This window comes from Sebastes fasciatus, chromosome 5 (genome assembly GCF_043250625.1).
Source record: "Sebastes fasciatus isolate fSebFas1 chromosome 5, fSebFas1.pri, whole genome shotgun sequence".
Classification (NCBI taxonomy): Eukaryota; Metazoa; Chordata; class Actinopteri; order Perciformes; family Sebastidae; genus Sebastes; species Sebastes fasciatus.
The window spans coordinates 5786540-5807585 of NC_133799.1; the positions used below are offsets into that span (position 1 = coordinate 5786540).

Consider the following 21046-nt stretch of genomic DNA (forward strand, 5'->3'; position numbering starts at 1 on the left):
CATGTAAACAATCTGGCATTTGTTTTAGATGTTTGACATCCTCAGTTCTCATGTGTTAACCTGGTTTCCCACAGGGTGTCAGGTCTGGTTCAGGGTCGTTGAACGGTTAATGCACAGAGTAAAGAGGCTGAAAATTGAAGACAAAACGGAAGACGGCCAGGAAAGGTATGGGACATTTTACCCCTCACAGCTGTCAGAAGTATATTTATATGTTTTTAGTTTTCATTCATTTTGATTAAATGACATTTTTTAGTCAAAGCAAGTTCTTTTCATCGTGTTTGCTGCCCAGAAAGATTTAAAGATATACGATTCTGTAAGTTATGACCTGCAGGGTCAAATCTGTCACTTTCTAATATGTTTTATCTGTTCTGTTTGTTTATTTTTATATTATTTTATTGTTGTGTATTGTTTTCTATTTCATTCTCTGTGCTTTTAGTAGTCTGTTTTAATTACATTTTTATACAGCCATGTTGTGAGGCTGTACTTTGGCACAACGTTGTCTTGAGCTAAATGCTAATGTTAGCACGCTACCAAGCCTGAGTAGCAGGTAATATTTACTTTTTCAAAAAAATGACTTGCTCCGGCACACACTTTTCTCTGCTTTATTAGTCAACGTTTCGGTCAACAAGGACCTTCATCAGGACATTAAGAAGATAAAATGGTGGTGTGTGTTCTTTTAAACACCACCAAATCAATGTGATTGGATGATTGGAAGTGTCTGCCATCCCCATTGGTTGAGGAAGTGACATCATCACATATCCATTGCACCCTGAAAAAAACAGGAACAGGAAGAGAAGGAAAATACATGTCAAACAAAGAACATCAAACATACATCACTATGGAAGGAAAACACTAATAATCTTGCCATAAATTATCAGGGCACATGACATGCATTGATTCGGTGGTGTTTAAAAGAACACACTACCATTTTATCTTCTTAATGTCCTGATGAAGGTCTTGTTGACCGAAACGTTGACTAATAAAGCAGAGAAAAGTGTGAAAAAGTACATATTGGAGGGGATCTACTTCCAGCACCACAAACAATTTTGAGAATGTGCATGTTTCTGTTTCCTTGTAGCAGGTAATATTTTACCATCTTTACCATGCATGCCAACATTTGCTAATTAATTAGCACAAACTACAGCTGAGGCTGATGGGAATGTCATTACTTGTGCATGTTTGATCATAAACCGAAGTATTGCAAGTTACATTTTTGTCCTGCTGGTGGCGCTAAATGAAAAGATAAAGGATTACCAAAGTCATGAGAATTCATCCTTAGGAGCACATGAATGTCTAAATTAAAATTCATGGCAATCCATCCAATAGTTGTTGAGATACATCAGTCTGAACCAGAGTGGTGGATCAATCATCAGACAGATTGCCATTGCCATCCATAGTGCCATGCTGCTAGCTTGGCTAATAAAAATAATATAAAGATTTCTTCATGATGTTTTGACCGCTGTATCTGACACCTATGATGAGAGGACCAATGCATAGTCTGTTTTCTGTCAGAACGTCTGATTTAGTAGGTAAATTAGACCATTCTCAATCAAAGATATACCCATATTTGCCAGTTCACTAGTGTTACTTTCCCATTGGGATTACTGTAGCTGTATCTAAACTGAGTGTCTGTCCACAGCGTCAGAAAGGCACTGGCAGGCATGACGGGGGTGGACGAGCTCTCGGACAGCACCGAGGTGGTGGAGATGGAGGACGTGAATCCCACCCAGTTCCAGGTGGAGAAGCATACATGGGATGGCCTGCGGAAGATCATCCACAACAGCCGCAAGAACACAGGCGTGGTTATCAACAAGGCGCCACACGACTTCCAGTTCATCCAGAAGGACGAGGCCAGTCCGCACTCCCACCGCATCTACTACCTTGGTGAGCTCGGGAACCTGAAAGCTGGGATCTGACACAGTTGTTGAAATATGTTTTAATTTTCAGGCAGGGTCTGAAATTAATTAATTCTAAGTGCCAAATAATTAAATTTTTTACAATGAATGTAAAAAAATGACAGCTGAGTAGGGCTAGACTATTCAACTATTTGGTTATCCGTTTGTTGGATAGGTAATCGGTTTTCAATTTTGGTGTTCTGTAACCCCTCAGGATTACAAACATGCATATAGCAAACCAAAACTTTTGGAAAATGCCTTATTCAATGACAAATAACAATACTGTAGATACTGAGTCCTTAAAAATGAATGCCTTTGATTAAACTGAAAGACACGTGTTACAGCGCTATGCCGTCCATCTCAGCTGAGAACGGAGAAATGTCTGGCCGAGTTCTTCCCAAGTCATGTCATGGAGACGAGTCAAGAGCCCTCGTCGCTGTTGCTTATGTCGGAGCGAAACCCACGCGAGGCTCGGGCCAAAAGGGCTGAGAGGAAACCCTCCGCAGGCTGCATTACGCACATGCTTGCAGCCGGGCACTGCCGGGATTGGCGATGCGAAATGCGCCGAGACAGCAGCCTCAAAACGCAGCCATGTAGGGGGAGAGGGCCCACAAACGTGACTTTAAAGTACGTCTACACTCGCGCACACACAGAGGATGAGGAGAGGAGATGCTTAGCACGGACACAGCAGCCTCAAAACGGCGCCGTTTAGGGGGAGAGGGTCTGCAAGATGCTGAGCGTGGACAGAGGCGTGTGCAGACTCATCATGACACATTTTTGTTTGAGAAATCATGTGTGGGAGAAGCCTCTGTGTGCGTGACAGAGGAATTGTGCTACTTGCTTTAATGACATTAGTCCGTGCTGCCTACTAATCGAGAAGTTAAAGCGCTCCTCCGGTCACGGCGGTACCACCCCACCACCCCACCACCCTCGTAACCCTGGCCGAAGCCTCGAATATTCGCTGCTGATTACTACCAAAGCCCTGGAGCCCAAAAATGGTATTCGGGACAGCCCTACAGCTGAGATAAGGTGCTTTTAGCAGGTTTAGCGCTGATTTGTTGGCTTGCAGATTTCAGTTGCTTCCTTTTGAAAGGTAGCATGCTCTTGTGAATAATCTGTGGATACAGCTGGTGAGTCAGAGTTGCAAGCCTGCAACTGTTTTCAAACTCATTTGATATATCCACCGTGCGAGCTGCAGTGGATCAAGTCAGTGCGTGCTGGAAAAAACCTAAACTCAACTTCAAGCACCATTTTGCTTTGAGGTCATCTTTCTACTTTTTTCTGTTGCAGCTGTAGTGCACAGAAACTCTGCAACATGGTTGCTGCTCTTTGCTGCCATGTCTCAAGCAGTTAGTTGTAGTGTGTGATGTCATTTCCAGAGCTGTGTCAAGTGTATTAATGTGCACTACATAGAGTCTGTGAGACCTGTACCCATGGTAGCTCGGTTGTTGACTAAACAATCATGTCTGCTCTCACAGGAATGCCTTACGCCAGCAGGGACAATGCTTTACTCTACTCAGACATTCCCAAGAAGGTCCGCAAAGATGCTCTGTTGGTTTTGTCATGGAAGAAGATGCTGGATCGCTTTCAGGTAAGACAGTTTTTTTAGTCCACTCTGACACTTTAATGAGACTATCCGAACCAGATTTAAAAGAGTGTTGTTGTTTAGAGGATGATTGTGAACTAAACTTTCATAAAGGCGTCTTTCCTCATGGAGCTTTAAACTGCTGTTTTAAATCTCCCCCTAAAGACAAAATAATCTAGACCACTTGATTTCATAAACAGAAGTTGTTCCTGCTGAAGAGAGGAAAAAGAGGTTCTATTTACTGGTACATCGCAATATTAGTAATGTTTTCTTATCATTTGTTTGTTTTCCATGCCCTGAAAAAACTCTCTTTGGCTTTGACCTCGCTCGGCCAGCATTGTCACATCCTGTGTCCTCCTGTCACCCCTGACCTCAGGCCAGCCCTCACCACGGGGGCATCTCTCGGGAGGAGGAGCTGCTGCGAGAGAGGAAACGTTTGGGGGTGTCTGGCATCACCTCCTATGATTACCACAGACCCAGTGGCCTCTTCCTGTTCCAGGCCAACAGCAGTCTGTACTACTGCCGTGACGGTGGGAGCAACACGTTCAATGTGAGTTAAAGGACAGTTAAGTAAGACTCTCATGGCCACGCAGCACAGTATGACTAAGGCTGCTGAATAGGTCAATGCCACAACCATTCTCACTTTTGGCCCTCTATTTATACATTTGCATGGCTGATATTATCAGCCCATATTAGCTTATCACAGATCTATCAGTATTGGCGTATACACCTGCTGATAAGTAACAAGTAGTTGCATTACAGAAATGGCAAAGATATACTTACGGTAATTTAGAGACCCTGTTTCATTATTACATAGTTATTGTAATAGTCATAGTGGCATAGTGTCCACCAGAGACACCAGAAGGCACTGGTATGTTTTTCAACTGTAAAATTTCCCTCTCACTACATATCTTATTCACAATTAGGACAGCAACCAACTGTTATTTTCATTGTTAAAAACATTTTTCTTTCCTCAAAATGTCAGAAAATGGTGAAAAATACAGCAGAGCCACAAATAACGTCTTCAGATGTGTTGTTCTTGCCGAACAACAGTCCAAAGCCCAAAGATATTTAGTTTACCATCATAGAAGACTCCAAAAATCAACAAATCCTCACATTATAAAAGCTTGAACCAGTACATTTTGGTCATTTTTGCTTTAAAAATTACTTTTTGCGATTAATTGATTATAAAAATTTGTGCTGGTAAATTTTCTGTTAATCAACTAATCGCTTCAGCGCTAGTCACAATTCTTTAATAACCAAAAATAAGGGATCTTTATCAATCCTGTTTGAAAAATTTAAAATCACCAAATTCTGAGATAAATGTTTTTACTGGACGGTGGCATTATAGGAAAAAATAGATACCGGTATATTGTAAGATTTTGTGAACTCTGAAATGGGTATCAAAAATCTCCCTTTCAGTCAGACTCTGGAATAGAAAATGAGTTATTGAGAGCCAGGCTGCGTTGACACGAGATCAGGCAGTGCGTCGAAAATACAAGTTTTTCCATTAATTTTGAATGTGTGTAGTGCGTTTGGGCTGTGGCTGTGGTGGCCGCAGGGGATGTTGGAAAAAAAACGCAGTGGCATGCAGATGAAACGTAGAAACAGAATCAACTTTTGGAGAAATGCAACCCAGCTTCACGCTGCAGTGACCAACCGCATAACCGGCGATCCAGAGCTGTACAACCCAGCCATAAGGGAATGCAGTTAGTGGGCCATTAAAGTGAGTCGCCCGGACCTCCGCACAACCCTACGGACAATCGCCACAATGCCTGATCTCGTGTGAATGCAGCCTTAGTCCCTTATTGTTAATGACAAAGTGTGGAACTAAAGCGGCTGTGACCTCAGATGTCCTCCAACCTCTCTTTGTGTTTGTTCAGACTTCTCCCACGGATGCTGTCGAGATTAAGAGCCAGATTTCAGGCACACGCATGGACCCCAAGATCAGCCCCGGGGACCCCAACTTCATCGGCTTCATCAACAACAACGACATTTGGGTGACCAGCATTGAGACGGGTGAAGAAAGGAGGCTCACCTTCTGCCACAAAGGTCAGGATTGAGAGTGTCAGATGTTCTTGGAGAGTCGTACCTGATACTTTTGAAGTTTTTCACACTGTGTTTTTATTTTTCTCTGCATTCATTTTAGGTATTGATAACCCAAAAGAGGACCCCAAATCTGCCGGTATAGCTACTTTTGTCACGCAGGAAGAGTTTGACCGTTTCACCGGATACTGGTGGTCACCAGCTGCTCGTGAAGGTGAGCGAGACATTGATTGTTGTCATAGTTTTCTTAGCAAGGAGGCTTATTATCAACGATCATCAATCAAATGAAGATGGATTATTATTAGATGCTTAAATAACAAGAATTTATTCATGAGACTTTACCTGTTTTTACCTGTGTAGTTTGTTCCAGAGACAAAGTACAAAATATTATGATACCTACCGGCTCGTAGTTTCCTCCTGTAAACTAAACCGTCTTTAACTGGTTTAACTGGTTTCTCTCTGGTTCAGAGTCAGATGGTGGTAAAACTCTGCAGATTCTGTACGAGGAGGTGGACGAGTCTGAGGTTGAGATCATTCATGTTCCATCTCCGGCTTTGGAGGAGCGCAAGACCGACGTCTACAGATATCCACGCGCAGGTATACACACATACATACACACACACACACACACACACACACACAAAAAAAGCTTTTGATTTACATTGTAAAATATGTGATGCATTTTTTTGTTTCCTTGTTTTGTGTGATAAAAAGAAATATGCAACAGGCAACTTCATTTACAGGTGCTCGTGGAGTTTTCTTGTAATCAAACGAAAGTTATGTTTACATTCAGTGTTAACTGTGTATGTGTATCCTTGAGGTTATTTATTATGATTATTATTATTTGAACATTTTAAAACCTGCATTGTTTGCATCCATGTTGATTAGCTAAGAGTCTTCTTCTCTCCTGCCTTTGCTGGTGCACTGTGGTGTCATGGCACGTTAAGAAAGATAAGATAATGTATGGCATGTATGGCCCTGTTCAGACATGGCATTAACATGCGTCCTGAGTGATTCAAACACAAGTGGACAGCTGTAAGTACATCTGTTCACACCTGGTATTAGAATGTGTCTCCACATGTGTCTTGAGGTGCCACTTGTGATCCGATCTCACTTCTCCGCTCTATATGCAAATAAACACGTAGTAAACACGTGGCTAATACAGCAGACGTTGTGACGTAATATTACAAGAATGTCAGTAGTAATATCCTACATATTCCTGAATTCGCGTACATTTTATAAACATCAAAATATAAGGTGATGGTACTGGCGGTCCCAGGGACCTCCATGTCACAGACTCCGCTGCCTTTGCCAGACAAAAGCGGGGTACAGAGCTTCAGAGAGCCGGGGATGAAAGCGAGCGAGTGGGCGGGCGTCAGCTCCGTGCAAAGCAGCGGAACAAAAGCAACGACAGTATGATAATAATGCACTTCCCGTGTCTAGTCTGATAGTCTGTAGATTATATATCCTATAGATAAGATTTATTCTAATTAATTAAAATTTTGATTATTAAGAGCGCAAAGGCCGTTTCCATGCTGCGAGGCAGACAAGCGCTCACATCTACCTCACGTCTATTCACATGAGGAGACACAGCGGTACGTCAGTTGAGTAGGCGGTCCTTAATGTGGACCAGGACACATTCGCGTACACACTGCTAAAAGAATGTGGCCATATGCGGCCCACGCCACCTCTGAATGTGGTCTGAAAGATCGGATCTCAATTAATCTCTTGATTAATCGATTAATTAATTAAGTGATTAGTTGTCAACTATTAAATTAATCATAAACTATTTTGAATAGATTCATTGTTTTGAGTAATTTAAGGGAAAAAAAAATCTTGTCTTAAAGTCTTCTTAAAAGTGAATATTTTCAGTTTCTTTACTCTTCTATGACAGTAAACTGAATATCTTTGAGTTGTGGACAAAACAAGACATTTGAGGACGTCATCTTGGGCTTTGGGAAACACTGATCGACATTTTTCACAATTTTCTGAGACTTTATAGATCAAACAACTAATCGATTAATCAAGATAATAATTGACAGCATGGCACTTATAACGACTTCTGTTAATATCAGAAAGGTTTAATGTGTGTTTATATGTTGGTACGTAACTCAGTTTTGTTTTTGTTTTTGTTTTTTTTGTATCCAGGCAGCAAGAATCCTGATATTACTCTCAAAATAGCAGAAATCAGGACAGACAATCTCGGCAAAGTGAGTGCTTGTTCAGTGCCATAAATCTTAATAGTTTACTAGAAAGTTCTTCAGAGAGAAGTTATAAATGCCAGCTTCTTGTTGTTCCTCCCTCAGATTGTCAGCACACAGGAGAAGGTGTTGCCCGTTCCCTTCACCAGCCTGTTCCCTGGTGCCGAATATATCACCAGAGCCGGATGGACAAAAGACGGCAGATAGTACGTTTTTTTTCTCCAAGACTTAGAAAAAAACAACCTGTGATCTTAAAAGCACCACCCATACTGTTTAAACTTTATCAACTTCCAAAACCTGGAATAGAGTAACATGGAGTCCGTATACTGCACATGCCTCACAGCTCTTTCTCTCTCTGTGCTTCAGTGCCTGGGCGGTCATGATGGACCGACGGCAGCAGCGTCTCCAGTTGGTCCTGCTGCCTCCAGCGTTCTTCATCCCTGCAAATCAGGACGAGGCCAGCAGGCAGGAGAGCCTGGAGGCCCTCGGAGACGCCGTCCAGCCCTTCATCATCTACCAGGAGACCAGCGACATCTGGATCAATGTGAGGCCCAACACCACATCTGTCTAGCGCTCTGTTCCTAATGAAGCCTAAAGGTTTCTCAATTCATGTCTGTGATGCTTTCTATCACTGCAAGCAGCATTTAGTCACTTATTATTTTCTTTTGTAGCCTCACTTACGATTTATGCTGATAACATGGGTTCATGTTTAAAATCTTGCTAAAATGGTGCAGCTTTCAGTGAAAAAAACAACACATCATGATGTCTATTTGTCTTTCAGGTGCACGACATTTTCCATCCGTTCGTCCAAACCAGTGAAGATGAGATCAGCTTCATAGCAGTAAATGAATCAAAAACAGGTTTCTGCCACCTGTATAAGATCACCTCACTCTTACAGCGGGGCAGCTACAACTGGGCCGAAGGCTACACACACTCTGAAGGTAACACCATCAACAAGCACATTCACAGTTCAGATAGACAAAATGTCCTCCTAAAAGGTGTCATTATCTTATTTAATGACTTTATTGAGGAAAATGGATTAATTAACATTTACTGACTGTAATAATTTAATGTTCCCTGTGTGGTCAAACAAGTCAATTGATCTATCAATTTATCCACCTATCTTCTTTCCTCTTTCACCAGATGATTTCAAGTGTCCGGTCAAAGAAGAGGTGACTGTAACCAGTGGGGAGTGGGAGGTGCTGGCCAATCACGGAGCGAAGGTAAAGCCCTTCCCACACATCTGTTCAAGGTCGCTGACATTTAACTGTATTCAGAGCAGCACTAATTCACCACCACAGCCACTCATCAGTACACTGATTCTAAAAGGCCCCGCCATCTCAAGGTCACAGGCTGAGTTTCAGTCCCAGTACGTCCCAGATTTGTTCAACAATAAACTTGAAATTAAATCACAAAAATAAGGTTTTGAAAATACAGAATATTGAATCACAAGCTGCGCTGCGCCCTGTTTTTAGGCTCCGTATACATATAATCCAGACTTTATAATAATAATAATGTAGAAATAGTATGTTTTATCAGAACTAGTAACAAACAGGTATGTACCATAACTGAAGCAAATTCATCAATTCATCAATTCATTCTTGTTTGTGTCATAACAAAACAGACAAACCATGTTTCTTGCTCTGTGGTTTTTGTGCAGCGTTCGTCCAGTCCTCAGATTTGGGTGGATGAGGCAGCAAAGCTGGTTTACTTCCAGGGAACCAAAGACTCTCCTCTGGAGCATCACCTTTATGTTGTGAGCTACGACTCGCCGGGTGAAATCGTCCGACTCACCAAAGCCGGCTTCTCCCACAGCTGCTCAGTGAGCCAGGTATGTAACACACAAACACACAAACACACAAACATACAACCTTGTGTTTCGGGATAACTCAAAAAAATCGAGGTTTCAGTGTAGTTTTACACTTTTTTTCTTAAAGTTTTAAACCAGCGCGAATGGGACTTTTTCCACAGCTTTTCTCTCTCTCTGTGTGTTCACACGACAAGCTGCTCAGGAGACCTGACGATTTGTATGATTCATCTTAAATTTATTTCATAATTAAATTTATTCTGTCTGTCTGACCGCAGCTACAATACAGCGTGGAAACCCTGAAACGGAGTGTTATAAGCGTTGGCATGCTGTTTAAATGCTGTTCCACTGTTGTTTCTGAAAAAAAAAAAAGATTATATTACGCTTCATATAATTGTGGCACAAAATATCATCCATTAACACCCTCAAAATAAAAATATTGTTATTGGCTTCAGCTTTCAAAACCCCATGAGTATAACCTTAATTTAGAAAAACATACCATGGCAGTTTGTGTTCCTGTGTTAACCCTTTAAAAACGTCCGCGAGAGGTTGCTGTTTGCATGCGTCATCACGTTGTAAGCTCGTGATGTCATCACATTACGTGCGGTACAAAATATGGTGACAAAGCGCGGTGGCGCCAGATTGATGTAAGATAAAAAACATAATAGCTAGAGCATTCATTCTTTTTGCAGCAGAAAGCTAAGGCTTCTGTCTTTCGCGTCATCACATAGTATGCTCGTGATTGTCATTAAGTTTCGTTACGTGTGGAACGTAACAAAACTATTAAAACGTCTTTGCACTTGTGCTCATTAAAATGAGCATATCTAAAAAACTAAAACAAATGTGCATAGTTCAAATAACGGTTTATTGACGGACATTACCGTGTAGCTTAGGTTTTACAGATTCTAAGGATATGAATACTTTGAAGATACTCCAAGAAATGACATCATAATAAGCAAAAATACCAATGTAGGGACTGTCGGACCGTTTCTATTGTAGAGTTGAAAGACTTAAGGTGTCAAGTGTTTTTCTGGATTTGTTTTCCTCCACAGCAGAAATATGAATTGTTGGGGATGCTGTTTAACCCTGTTATGTGGTTGTTTTTCTTCCATACAGACCTTTGACATGTTTATCAGCCATTACAGCAGCTTGACCGCAGCCCCCTGTGTGCACATCTACAAGCTGCAGGGCTCAGAGGACGACCCGATGCACAGAGAGCCTCAGTTCTGGGCGAGCATGATGGAGTCCGGAGGTACTGAAAACTAACAGATTGAATGTTGTCTGGCAGCTGTGACAGTTTCTTTTCCCCTATCACCTGTTTCACTCATATCCAGTGATTTAGAGTTAAATTACTTGAGACTTGTTTTTAAAAGTGCATTCTCACTACATTATATTACATCAGTATATATATTCTTTTATTTTGTGTCTGCTGCTTCCAGGTTTCCCTTTCGACTACACTCCTCCAGAGATCTTTAGCTTCACAGGGAAGTCAGGCTTCGAGCTGTACGGCATGTTGTACAAACCACAGAACCTGGTCCCCGGCAGGAAGCATCCCACCGTCATCTTTGTCTATGGCGGACCACAGGTTTGATCTCCTCCGTCGTCACATTAGATACATGTCATGTAGGAGCCATGTATTTTATTTGTGTTAAGTGCAATATGCCTCCCAGCACAAGGGGGCGCAGGTCGAGTCTGGCCACAGGAAATTGAAGCCACATAACAGTTATCACAGGTGCTGCTAAAAAAAGCAAAACATTTTTGACCAGCAATTATGAAGTATTATGATACCTGACCTTATAAGTCATTATAAAATGCTTCATAATGTGTTATGATTATTGTTATAAAGCATTATGAATATTTATGAGTGCTTACATCTATAATTATACAGTGCTAAAAGAAGATTATAATGTTTTATAAGTATGTTTATCATGCAATATAGATATGGATACTTTTACTTGAACAAAGGATCTGAATATTTCTTCCACCGATGTCTGCAGCAGGGATCAAACATGTGACTGTGATGACAGACAGTCAAAGCTTAAATTTAATTGAGATCAGATGTATCATCATCCTTATGTTTTTTTGTGTAACAATGTATTTTTCTTCAGGTCCAGTTGGTGAATAACTCCTATAAAGGAGTGAAGTACCTGCGGCTGAGCACGCTAGCGTCTCTGGGCTACGCTGTGCTGGTCATCGACGGACGCGGCTCCTGTCAGCGGGGACTCAAGTTTGAAGGAGCCGTGAAAGACAAAATGGTAGTTAACACATTAATTATCTGTCTGCTTCAGGACAGACTCATGTGGAGCAAGGAACGCAGTGTTTAGTAGAAATGAAGTCATTTATTGATAATGATAATGAAAGCTGGTGTTTTATGACCTCATTACTATATGAAAAGATATGCAGCTTGTAGTTATACCGTCACCATACTCTGATAAGACTTGTGTGCATATTGTATGTAGATTGCTAGTGAAAGGGTGTTAGGTGAGTAACCTCTCTGTTCTCCTCTATTCAGGGTCAGGTGGAGATTGAAGACCAGGTGGAGGGTTTGCACTACGTAGCTGAAAAGTACAAGTTTGTGGACGTGAATCGTGTTGCCATCCACGGCTGGTCATACGGAGGCTTCCTCTCCCTCATGGGCCTCATCCACCAACCTGACATCTTCAAGGTGAAAACCGCTGATGTTTACTCTGTTATTGTGCTAAAGGATGTGCAAATAGAAGACGTAAAATATGCTTTACAGATTCTTCAACAGCAAAGGGGTTAATGGCAATGTACGCAGTTGTGCGAATCAAACCTTTTAGCCTCTAATAGTTATTTTATTTACCATTTCAGCTGCAGTATAAAATGCTTATTAAAAGATGTCTGGCATTGTTATCCTTTTTTATGAGCTCTGGTGTTTTTTAAAAAAGTATATTTAAGTGTTACTATCCATTACAGTTGTCAGATTATTTTATTGTTAAAATCTCAAACGGCTTCATAAATCCAGTAATATACAACTCAATCTGCAGGTTTAGCCACATTTCCAAATACACTTTTTAGTGGAAGAAATTTAAAAAAGGCTTCTGTTTGACTTCCTGTTTGTGTGTGTGTGTTTTTTCCAGGTTGCCATTGCAGGCGCTCCAGTGACGTTGTGGATGGCCTACGACACCGGCTACACAGAGCGATATTTGGACACGCCTGAGAAAAACCAGAAGGGATACGAGGCTTGTTCTGTCGCCCTGCACGTCGACAAACTCCCCAATGAGTGAGAGCTGCCATTTAAAATTTAATTTCTTTAACACATTAACGCAACTTGCGATTTTTAGGTTGTAGTGGGCTCAGTGTTAAGGCTAAAGTGAAAATACTGGCATCATATGAACCTAGAAAACCTAAAGAATCCATCGGTACCAACCATGTCATACTAGCTTGTCGCTAAGGAGGCTAAATAACGCTCCAAACTTACACTAAATTTTTGCGAAGAAAAACTGGCATGGCCATTTTCAAAGGGGTCCCTTGACCTCTGACCTCAAGATATGTGAATGAAAATGGGTTCTGTGGGTACCCACGAGTCTCCCCTTTCCAGACATGCCCACTTTGTGATAATCACATGCAGTTTGGGGCAAGTTATAGTCAAGTCAGCACACTGACACACTGACAGCTGTTGTCTGTTGGGCTGCAGTTTGCCATGTTATGATTTGAGCAGATTTTTTATGCTAAATGCACAAATCTCCCTTTATGGTACATTTTGAACAGATAAAAAATTTGATTAATTGCGATTAAATATTCTAATCAATTGACAGCCCTAGTATTAAGGCTTTAAATTTATTGTTCAGTTACTTTGTCCACCAATGAACTGGGACAGATGGACACTATATAAGGCAATATTATACTGTACCTTCTGTCATCCACCTCTTTTATCTAACAACAAGACTGGTTTCTACAGTTATTGTCACATAATAATACAGATTGTAGGTAATTTGTAGAGGTCAAAGATACAATTTGATTCAGTTTTTATTTTCCTGTTAAATGTAGTATCAATAACATTGACTTCCTACTTGTTTATCATGTGAAAGTGAGCAAGAAACTAAGAGCTCCATCTCTCTGTTAATCACAGGCCCAACAGATTGCTGATCCTTCACGGCTTTCTAGATGAGAATGTGCACTTTTTCCACACAAACTTCTTGGTGTCTCAACTCATCCGGGCAGGGAAGCCCTACAGCCTGCAGGTAAGAGGATTTACTTATTTATATACTGACTTTAGTGAAGACTGTGATAAAGATGTGAACTGAGTCTGAAGGATTTTTTCATAAAGTCTGAGGACCTGAAAACTCCAACAACACTTGTATAAAGAACAACTTTGTCATGAGACCAACGTGTTTTGCCTTCATCATACAATACATAACAAAGCACATTCAAGTAAGATGAGTGTGAAGTAAAAAATACAAAAGATAACATGTTATGTTGGGTTTTGTTTTTCCTTGCGTGTCTTCATTCTTTAATAAACTAAACTAGGCTTTGTAAAAGTTTAGAAATTGTACCTGCTAATTTCCCGCTTATCAAGAAAAGTAAATCTAAAAACCCGGACACCAACCTCTAACCTGCATCATATAGTTTGATCAAATAAAGAAAGGGGATGTAAAATGTGAAACCTTTTAACGATCCAGCTGTTCCTGTGATGATTGAACATGTTTTTCTTTCTGTTTTTCCAGGTTTATCCCAACGAGCGACACAGCATCCGATGTCCAGAGTCTGGAGAGCATTACGAGATTACACTGCTGCACTTCCTCCAACAAAACCTCTGATAAGCCCTTCCACACACTGACCTTCCCTTTCTCGCTTCCTAACCTCCTCTCCTTGCCTCCTTTTTGCCTTTCCTCCGTATATTTAAACCTGCACCACCTTCTCCTTTCACTTGATTTTATGATGTTATGCTGAATGCAAGCTATGCCAAACCTCATCACACCTCAAGAGTTGTTTCGTCAGTCTTAAAGGTGCTGAAGCATTTTAGCATCACTAAATCATTGCAAGATTAATATTCAAATTTTAGTATAATTACCATAAATGAGACCATCACTGAGAGAATAAAGTCTTGTAGTCTTTACACTGTATTTTACAGTGGAGGGAAATCTGCTGGATTGCTTTAAGCCCTGAAACAAACAGAGGGCGCCGTTTGTCCTGAACAAACAGGGCTGAAGCTTTCTGGGACTGTGGTGATGGCAGACGCTGGAAAAAGTACAAAAAAAATGCAAAAAACACACAAGTGGACCTGCCGCGCTCGGGTTTCTCTCATTTTTCGTGCCGCTTTTTTTTTATCGAACTCTTACTTTTCACGTTTTTCTGGGACCCGACGGATAAAGTGATCGTTTTCTTGTGTCTGTGAATAAACACTGGAGTGAAGTTAGTAAACGTAAAGCTCTATAAGAGCACACAAGCGAGCTCTTAACCCCCTGTGTTGTATACTCTGTGCCCTCATGTGCTATCGTTGATGACTTTTTATGTGCTGTGCTACACAGTGGCAGATCTACAACAACAAAAAAAAGTCACAAGCCACATTTTTATTGTGTAGTGTTAAAAAAAATATTTTTTATGGATTCTTATGCATTCATACACGGTGGAAATATGTAGCGACCGTTGCTGTTTCACTCACTCGCTTGCTTTAATTTTCCGGGGAGCTTCTTTTTCTTTTTCTGCTGCTGAGGACTTTTGCACATATTGCGTATATTTGCCTTGGTGCCAACAAACTGACCTATAAAAGATGATGTATGACACAACTGTTGGCAGTCTGAGGTGCCTTGCAAGAGTTTAAGAAAGCCTGCTCGTATAGTATATATATCAGGGAATCTGTCTGAGGACCTACGACGATAAAATGCCTTGTCACGCGTGTATCTGATGACCATCTGTAAGATTAGCTACCATGGCCTGTTCATGGTTAAATGTACTCTCAGATATTGAAGAAATAAACAGAAGTGAACAATCTTTTTCAAAGTCCTGTCACCAAATCAAATGTATTATTTTAGAAAGTATTTCAGATGTAATCCTTTACCAGCGACAGCTGTGGCCAGAGGTTGTCCTTCCATCCGTCCGGACCATTCTTGTGAACACGATATCTAAGGAACGCCTGGAGGGAGTTCAACACATCCACTTGGACTCAAGGATGAACTGATTAGAATTTGGTGGTCAAAGGTCAAGGTTACCGTGACCTTATAAAACAAGTTTTTGGCTATAACTCATAATTGTCATAATTAGCGTATAATTCATACGCTAATTATGACAATTTCACTCAAATGTGATGACATTTTGGACACACATGGATGCAAACTGCAACTTTACTGGTTGGTGGAGGCAGCTATCCAATCACAATTCTAGTTTGGTAAATTAACAGAAAATGTATTTTCTATAAATTAGAAAAGATAGGTAGAAAAACAGTTTGGGCCTTTTGATATACGTTTGAGTTTATGGAAAAGGAGATGAAACAAAAAGTGATAAAATTACAACATAAACCAATTAAATCAACCTAAATGAATGAACGAACCAAATTCAGAAATAAAATGCTAATAATTTGTCAGAATGAGAAAGATTCAGGGGATTTATGTGCATAACTCAACATGGACATAAGTCAAATTTACTAATCCTCCACAATCATACATTTACCTAAGAGTTTTAAAATAAAAGGGGGGAAAAAAACACAACAAACCTCAATACAGCAGCTATTTTTGTGGTTTAAATGTATCGAGGAAAGCAACAGTAAGAACTTGTGAGTCAGAAAGGTCAAACTAAAGATGTACATTTTTCTGTAATGCACAGAGGTAAAACACAGACACAATAAAACCATTTAACATTTATAACAAAGTGAAAGCCTGTTCTCAAAATAAGCTTAAAACATTTAACTTTTCCATTTATCTAACCCTGACAGAAAGACACGTGAGCTTTCGGTTTGTTCCCTGAACACAACATCAGTGTTTTTATCATTTCCCCAGCAGGGTGCAGTAGAGTCAAACAAATCCTGGTCAACCCTTAAAAACTCATGTTTTCAAGATGTTTAACAAACATCATACTATATGCCAAATAATGAATGGATGCCCCTGAGAGTCATTAATTCAAAATCAGATTGGTTATAAAATGAGCCATGGCAACGGTATACCTACATAACAACATGCACTCTTTTAACCCCACTTACATTTGTTTATTTACTTCACGGTTTTGAATCAAAGTTTGTGGTTTACTTTGAACTCTATAGAGACTCATTATGAAATGCTCAATGCTATACATAAAATGGTCATTGTAAGTACTTGAAGTGTAAAATATTTGGTTTTGTTTTTCATTTTACTGAGAAGAATCTGATGCGTCTGGGTCATTGTGTCGTTTGCGTGCCATTTCACCTTCAATCATGAACACGGAGCCCGGATTTATTAAACTTTTTAAAAACTTTATTTTCATCCACTTCATATAAATGAAATATAAAATGTTTAAAGTGTATACATGTTGAAAATAATACACTGTATATTTTAATATTTAAAACACACACAGTAGGTATGACAAGATTAAGAAGCCCTTATAAAGGGAATATAAGAACTGTCAATATGACAAGTGATCGTATGGCATAGCATAGAAATATGTGATGATCCAGTGCATGATGGGAGAGATCATTAGTGTTAAATACGGTCATGTTTGGTCCTCAGCTGTTTGAGACAGACTGATCTGCTTATTGCTTTATTGTGGCGGGCGCCATCTTCAGAAGAGTGGTCTTCACTGAGTTGTTTTGTCCCTTTGTGGACGTCCAGAACATCCTTTGTCTTTTGGACTTCTGTCGTCTGAGCACGCTCGGCCTTCTGGGATATCTGCCGTTGAGGTTTGACTCGCCACAACTACTGAACCACCAACCACCTGTAACAAAAGAGCATTTTTAGTTTCATTCCTCCTGATATTAATCCACTCAGACAGTTTGTGTGTGTTGAGGATTCGGGGTCGATGAAGGCGTCGTACCTGAGTGTAGTTCAGCACAGTTGACGTCTGCAGCGAGGTCGTTGTCGCTGTCGGCCGTGGAAAAAGGAAGACCAGATTCTCCGGTTGTCATTATAACCCCAGATGAAGACTTCTGCTCCAGGTGAAGGGCGAACTTCTTCTCTTCTCCGTCGAGTTGAAGACGATAACGAGCCTCCTGCTGCTGCTCTTCCGCCCAATCATAGAGCTCAACTTGCAGGATGTACTGGCTTTGTCTGGAGAGGGAGTGGATGTTCTCCAGGCCCAACCAAAACTCTCCTGAAGGGATGAGAAATGTCACGATTAATTTTCGCCACTGAGGTTTAGTGATGTAGATATTTAAGGAACTCTTTTTGAGCCGGGTTTCTCACCATTCAGATTGCCGAAGCCTTTCTTGTAGCTTTCCCACAGCTGGTCGAAGTTCTGGGATCCATCGTGACGTTTCTGGATGACGGTCCATCCACCTTCTGCAGAGATAAAGAGAAAAGTTTGAGCTAAAGAGGCTCATATAACACAAACAATACTTTTATTGTATTGACGCTGTAGTTGAAAACTGTTCTCTTTGTCAGGCAAAATGCGAGAGATGTTTAAATGTCTTAGGGATCTTATAACACTGATATGTGCAACCCTTTGAGCTAAAGTTTCTCCTCTTAGTAGGGCCCTCTCTGGAGTGTTTTTTAGAGACTCTTCTCTGTGATTTAAGCTGTAATTGAGACGGGGGAAGTTTTGGATAAAAAGTTGCCTCGCTCAGCCTTCAGCAGTGTAACAGCGTTGTTGTATAATTTAAACCAGTGGACCTTTAGGGAAAATTCCTGTTTGACTCACCTGAAGTCATTTCACAGAGGACGTTGAAGGGCTGGGAGCTCTCTGGTTGGATCGTGTAGACGCCGCTGGCTCGCTGCCCTCGTTCAAACAGAGCTTGACAGTCTCTGGCCAAACCTGAGAAAAACCAGAACACAGAAAACTGATCAGATCACTGAGGTTTTTGTTCAGACTGAGGCAGTCAGTCGGGCTCAGGTTTTATTTTGGAAATTCAATTCAGTACATCTGCAGACATAGATGATGAATCTTTGGTTTTATTGCTGCTTTGTTATTCCTTGCTTTTGCTTTCAGTGTCCTACGAACATACAGTACAGTAGGTGTGTTTAAAAGCTGCTGTCCTCATTTTCTCTTGATCTTTGGACTGTGTGTGAACTCCTCTGCCAGCGAGTCAAATACTATAAAATCAGGTGCAAAGGCAAACCTTGTTTTGGTCTTACGTCACTTAAGGATACACAAATAGCTCTTGTATCGGTGCACACACAGCTGTCAATCCTGTAAATTCGCTCTCTTGCTGCAAAAAGTGTTGCAACCTGAATGACATTTGCTCTGGATTCACAACTATTTGATTTATTGTGTTCTGTAGACGTGTACTTTCTCAGGCATTTGTGTTTCACCTCAAAATACTTGTATGTATTTGCCCAGAAAAGGAAGAATAGATGAGTGCAAAGGCTACTGACTAGTTAATTTTTCTAAGGCGGCTCAAGTTGTCAGCGCTATAAAGGTCAAGCCTCTCACAACAGCTACCGGTCAAAGTCTTTTCATCACTCATTTAGATTATTTCCTTCCCCTCAGAGCGACTTTGTCTCCATCACTTTTTAACTATTTTAACAGTTTGTTTTCTTACCTGATGCGTCTCTGCTCTGCTCTGCTGGCTCTCCCCTCAGTGCCGTCTCTTCATCTCTCCGTCGGTGTGATTTCACTCTCTTTTGTGCAACCTGGTGGATCACAGAGCAGGGTCAAGAAACTATGATTAATTGCTTACATTAATCTTTTGGTTAGAGGGATCATGTAGCTGAAAGGTCAGAGTTTTGTTCTCTCACCGGCTGAATCATACGAAGCCTTCTGTATATTTTAATGTGGTGTAACTCACCTTGCTCTGCAGTGTTTGCAGGTGCAGACTCTGCTTCTCCAATTTGTCTTGTTGCTGCTTGATTTTCTCCACCAGCTGGTCAATGCGTCGGTTCTGAGCCGCTACCAATCTCTGGAAAAAATAAAACTTCTTGTTAGCTTCACGGCATCGTTGTATTTTCAGGGGTACAGCTTTGTGTCAAATATAACATCCCTCTCTCTAAGATTGAGGTATTTAGATTGGAAACAATTTTACAAACTACTGTAGGATTGTTTGTTGGACGTTCTGGAAAGCACTAGTGAATGAAAAAGTATTTTTTTGTCATTTGTTCTGATTGATTTTTAGATCTAATTTGGCTTCAGACCAGCTGTTGAAGTCTGTTGGAAAATGTAAATGATCTCTGAGGGATATGGACTCCAGTAGTGACAATCCTTTAGAACATTTACTGGACTGTGTTTTCAGTTTTTATTTATCTCATAGCAGAACTACACATTTATCTTCCTGTGAGCTGAAACAACATCATGAAAGCAGTTTATTCTCTCACCTGGATAAATGAGACTCCTGTCTGATCACTGTTGTTGCTGTCGAGTGCCGGCCCTTTAAGCACCTCATCCACCGTCTCCTCCAGTCTGTCCATCCTGGTGTGGATGTCCTCGCTCTGAGTCTTCACCTCCTCCACCTTCACCATCACCTCCTTGGCCAGCTCTGCTGCCATCCTCTCTCTCTCCTCCTCCACCTCTCTGCTTCTTGCCTTCAGAGCTTCATCTTGCTCCTGTTGCTTCCTCTCCAGTTCGGCCACCGTGCCGTTGAAAGCCTTCAGTTTGGCGTAGACGTCTCTCATCTGGGCTTTGGTCTTGTCCACGTGCTCCTTCAGACCCTGGCCCAGCTGCAGGAGGCCGTGAGCCACCACGTTCACGTCGTCCCAGGAGGCGTGTTTGTCCCGGCCAGGCAGAGCTCTTATGTCTAAGGGGAAAGCAGCTGCTGCGTGCACCAAAATGGTTAACAGGAGGATGAGAAGCAGTGGCATCTTCATCTTTGTGTCTGCTGAGTCTGTTTCAGTATGAAAGCTTGTTCTGATGTCTGTCTCTGTCTTTGTTGTGTGCTGCTGAACAGCATTGTGAGGTTTTATAGCTCAGTGCTGCAGCAGAGGCCTCCTCTGATTGGCTGTTGAAGCTTGGAGGTGGGGACTGGTGGAGGCTGAGGGCGTGGAAAGTCTTCCATAGTATTCACCCTTATGAAGACTTGGATCATGATGCAATGCAGGTCTGAATTACTGATTAAACACTTACTGGTAGGGGAACATGGCATGGATTCTCTTTTACTTTCAAAGCTCAAACTGAGCTTTTCTACCAAAGCACTTTGACGAATTCTACAAATCTGTATCTGATTTGTAGTTTTTGTGAAATAAGTAAAATATACATTTTTATTATAAATGTCTTACATGTAATTAGTCTTTTTTTTCCAGCTGTGCACCTTGTAATTGCTATTCAAATACTCATATTCTGTGTAGGGCTAAAACTAACGATTATTTTCATTATTGATTGATTAACCATCTATAAAACATCAGAAAACTATGACAAATGCTCATCACAATATCCTCAATGACATCATTAAATATCTTTTTTTGTCTGACCAACAAATCCAAAACACAAAATGTTTAAT

At 41.0% G+C, this 21046-nt stretch overlaps 2 protein-coding genes across 2 annotated transcripts in view; one reads left to right on the forward strand and one right to left on the reverse strand.

The window, feature by feature from the left end:
• Positions 1-15491, forward strand: part of LOC141767421 (dipeptidyl peptidase 9-like) — a 21050-nt gene extending 5559 nt beyond the window's left edge. The window contains exons 2-21 of the mRNA XM_074634698.1: positions 75-165; positions 1640-1884; positions 3374-3486; positions 3857-4030; positions 5364-5532; positions 5630-5740; positions 5995-6123; positions 7675-7736; positions 7833-7933; positions 8094-8271; positions 8509-8668; positions 8871-8950; positions 9388-9558; positions 10651-10786; positions 10974-11119; positions 11643-11789; positions 12047-12199; positions 12636-12778; positions 13628-13739; positions 14223-15491. Coding sequence (XP_074490799.1) covers positions 110-165; positions 1640-1884; positions 3374-3486; positions 3857-4030; positions 5364-5532; positions 5630-5740; positions 5995-6123; positions 7675-7736; positions 7833-7933; positions 8094-8271; positions 8509-8668; positions 8871-8950; positions 9388-9558; positions 10651-10786; positions 10974-11119; positions 11643-11789; positions 12047-12199; positions 12636-12778; positions 13628-13739; positions 14223-14315 — 2679 coding nt within the window. The 5' untranslated portion in view covers positions 75-109 and the 3' untranslated portion in view covers positions 14316-15491. The remainder of the gene's footprint in view (positions 1-74; positions 166-1639; positions 1885-3373; positions 3487-3856; positions 4031-5363; positions 5533-5629; positions 5741-5994; positions 6124-7674; positions 7737-7832; positions 7934-8093; positions 8272-8508; positions 8669-8870; positions 8951-9387; positions 9559-10650; positions 10787-10973; positions 11120-11642; positions 11790-12046; positions 12200-12635; positions 12779-13627; positions 13740-14222) is intronic.
• A 1427-nt stretch (positions 15492-16918) lies between these two features.
• LOC141767422 (angiopoietin-related protein 4-like) lies at positions 16919-20494 on the reverse strand. The gene is made up of 7 exons (XM_074634699.1): positions 19929-20494; positions 19406-19516; positions 19160-19250; positions 18319-18432; positions 17865-17960; positions 17497-17772; positions 16919-17397 (listed from the first exon to the last, which is right to left on the reverse strand). Exons 1-7 carry the CDS (start codon positions 20415-20417, stop codon positions 17216-17218), a joined length of 1359 nt encoding a protein of 452 aa, XP_074490800.1. The 5' UTR covers positions 20418-20494; the 3' UTR covers positions 16919-17215.
• Positions 20495-21046: the final 552 nt, after the last annotated feature.